The sequence below is a fragment of the Monoraphidium neglectum genome (genome assembly GCF_000611645.1).
Source record: "Monoraphidium neglectum strain SAG 48.87 unplaced genomic scaffold scaffold00537, whole genome shotgun sequence".
Classification (NCBI taxonomy): domain Eukaryota; kingdom Viridiplantae; phylum Chlorophyta; class Chlorophyceae; order Sphaeropleales; family Selenastraceae; genus Monoraphidium; species Monoraphidium neglectum.
This window is the reverse complement of record NW_014013091.1, coordinates 18,762-20,025: the sequence shown is the minus strand read 5'-3', so window position 1 is coordinate 20,025 and position 1,264 is coordinate 18,762. Positions and strand designations below refer to the sequence as shown.

General features: G+C 60.6%; 1 protein-coding gene across 1 annotated transcript in view; it reads right to left on the bottom strand.

Moving 5' to 3' along the window:
- MNEG_4024 (hypothetical protein) overlaps window positions 1-1,264 on the bottom strand; it is a gene marked incomplete at both ends in the record, with an annotated part of 8,765 nt that overhangs the window by 2,164 nt on the left and 5,337 nt on the right. Inside the window, 2 exons of the mRNA XM_014047500.1 lie at window positions 393-516; window positions 835-929. Of these exons, the coding sequence (XP_013902954.1) occupies window positions 393-516; window positions 835-929 (219 nt within the window). The remainder of the gene's footprint in view (window positions 1-392; window positions 517-834; window positions 930-1,264) is intronic.

Below are 1,264 nucleotides of genomic sequence, written 5' to 3'. Positions count from 1 at the left end.
TACAGGTGGTCCAGCCTGCAGGATTTAGGGGCGCGGCGGTTGGCGGAAGTTTGGCAGGCGGCGGCGGGGCTGCAAATATGTGAGCTTGCAGCTTTCAAAGTCGCAAAGTTTGGGGAGAGCCGAGGCGTCGACAGGCGCACTTCACGCACAGATGGGATCACGCGGGGTGGGGTGCGATGAGAAAGGGGCCGTGGGCCGCGCGCGTGTGCGATGTCGATGCGTCCATTCCGGCCTCACCGAGGCTGACCCAACCTTCAGCTTGGCTATGCGCGTTAGGGAGCCAACGTCTGGTGCTTGGCCCCAAAACCCGACTCCACTCCTCTGAAACCGCACAACACATACGCATTTGTACCAACAACTCACCAATACACATGCAGCACACAGTTTCTCACCGCTCGTTTGCGTTGTTAGTCTCGTCCTGCTTGTTGGGCTTGAACTTGCTGCGCCAGCCGTAGTAAGAGCCGCTTGCCACCTGACCAAACCACCGCTGCCCGCCATCGCATGGCAGGATCTTGTCTGAGGTGGGAGGGGCCAGGGGCCAATCAGTGTGAGTGTATGTGTTTGTGTGTTTGGGAGGATGGAACATGAACGCATGTCCGTGCGAGGGTGACGTGCGTGCAGGTGTGTGTGTGTGTGTTGCATGTGTGTGTGTGTGTGTGTTGCATGTGTGTGTGTGTGTGTGTGGTCACTGTGCGTTCTGCTTGTTAGCATTTTCATCGGAGGCACAAAGGCGCCACCCAAGCACCGCGCTCCCCGGCACCTACAAGCATGTCAGGCCACCCCGACTCATACAAGATGCCGCGCGGCGCCCCTCCCACCCTCACCCCCCCTCACCCTGCACAACCAGTCTGTCGTGCAGGGCCTGCACCACAGACACCGCGCCCGCCGCCTTTGCCTGCGGCGTCAGCAGCTGCCCCTCGCGCCCCACCCTGCATAAGGGATGGGGAGGGGGGGCCGACGAGGTATCAGAGGTCCGCATATTCTCGTTGTGCAAATCATCAATTCCTGTGCATACCTGTTGTTTGTGATGTGTCTGTTCTCAGCCCACCGGGAGTACCCCAATAGCAAAGGCCTGCGCTGCCTGCAGGCTTGGGAGCCACCCCCATGCGCTCCCGGCAGTGCAGCGCAGCGGTTGCGCCGCCGGGGCCGCAGCGTGGAGCGGCAGAGCTGCAAATGCACAACCCAGGATTGCAGACGTGCAATATCGCTGGCCGCCATGGTGTGTAGGTGCGTGCACGGGGTACGTTTTTTTTGTGTGTGTGTG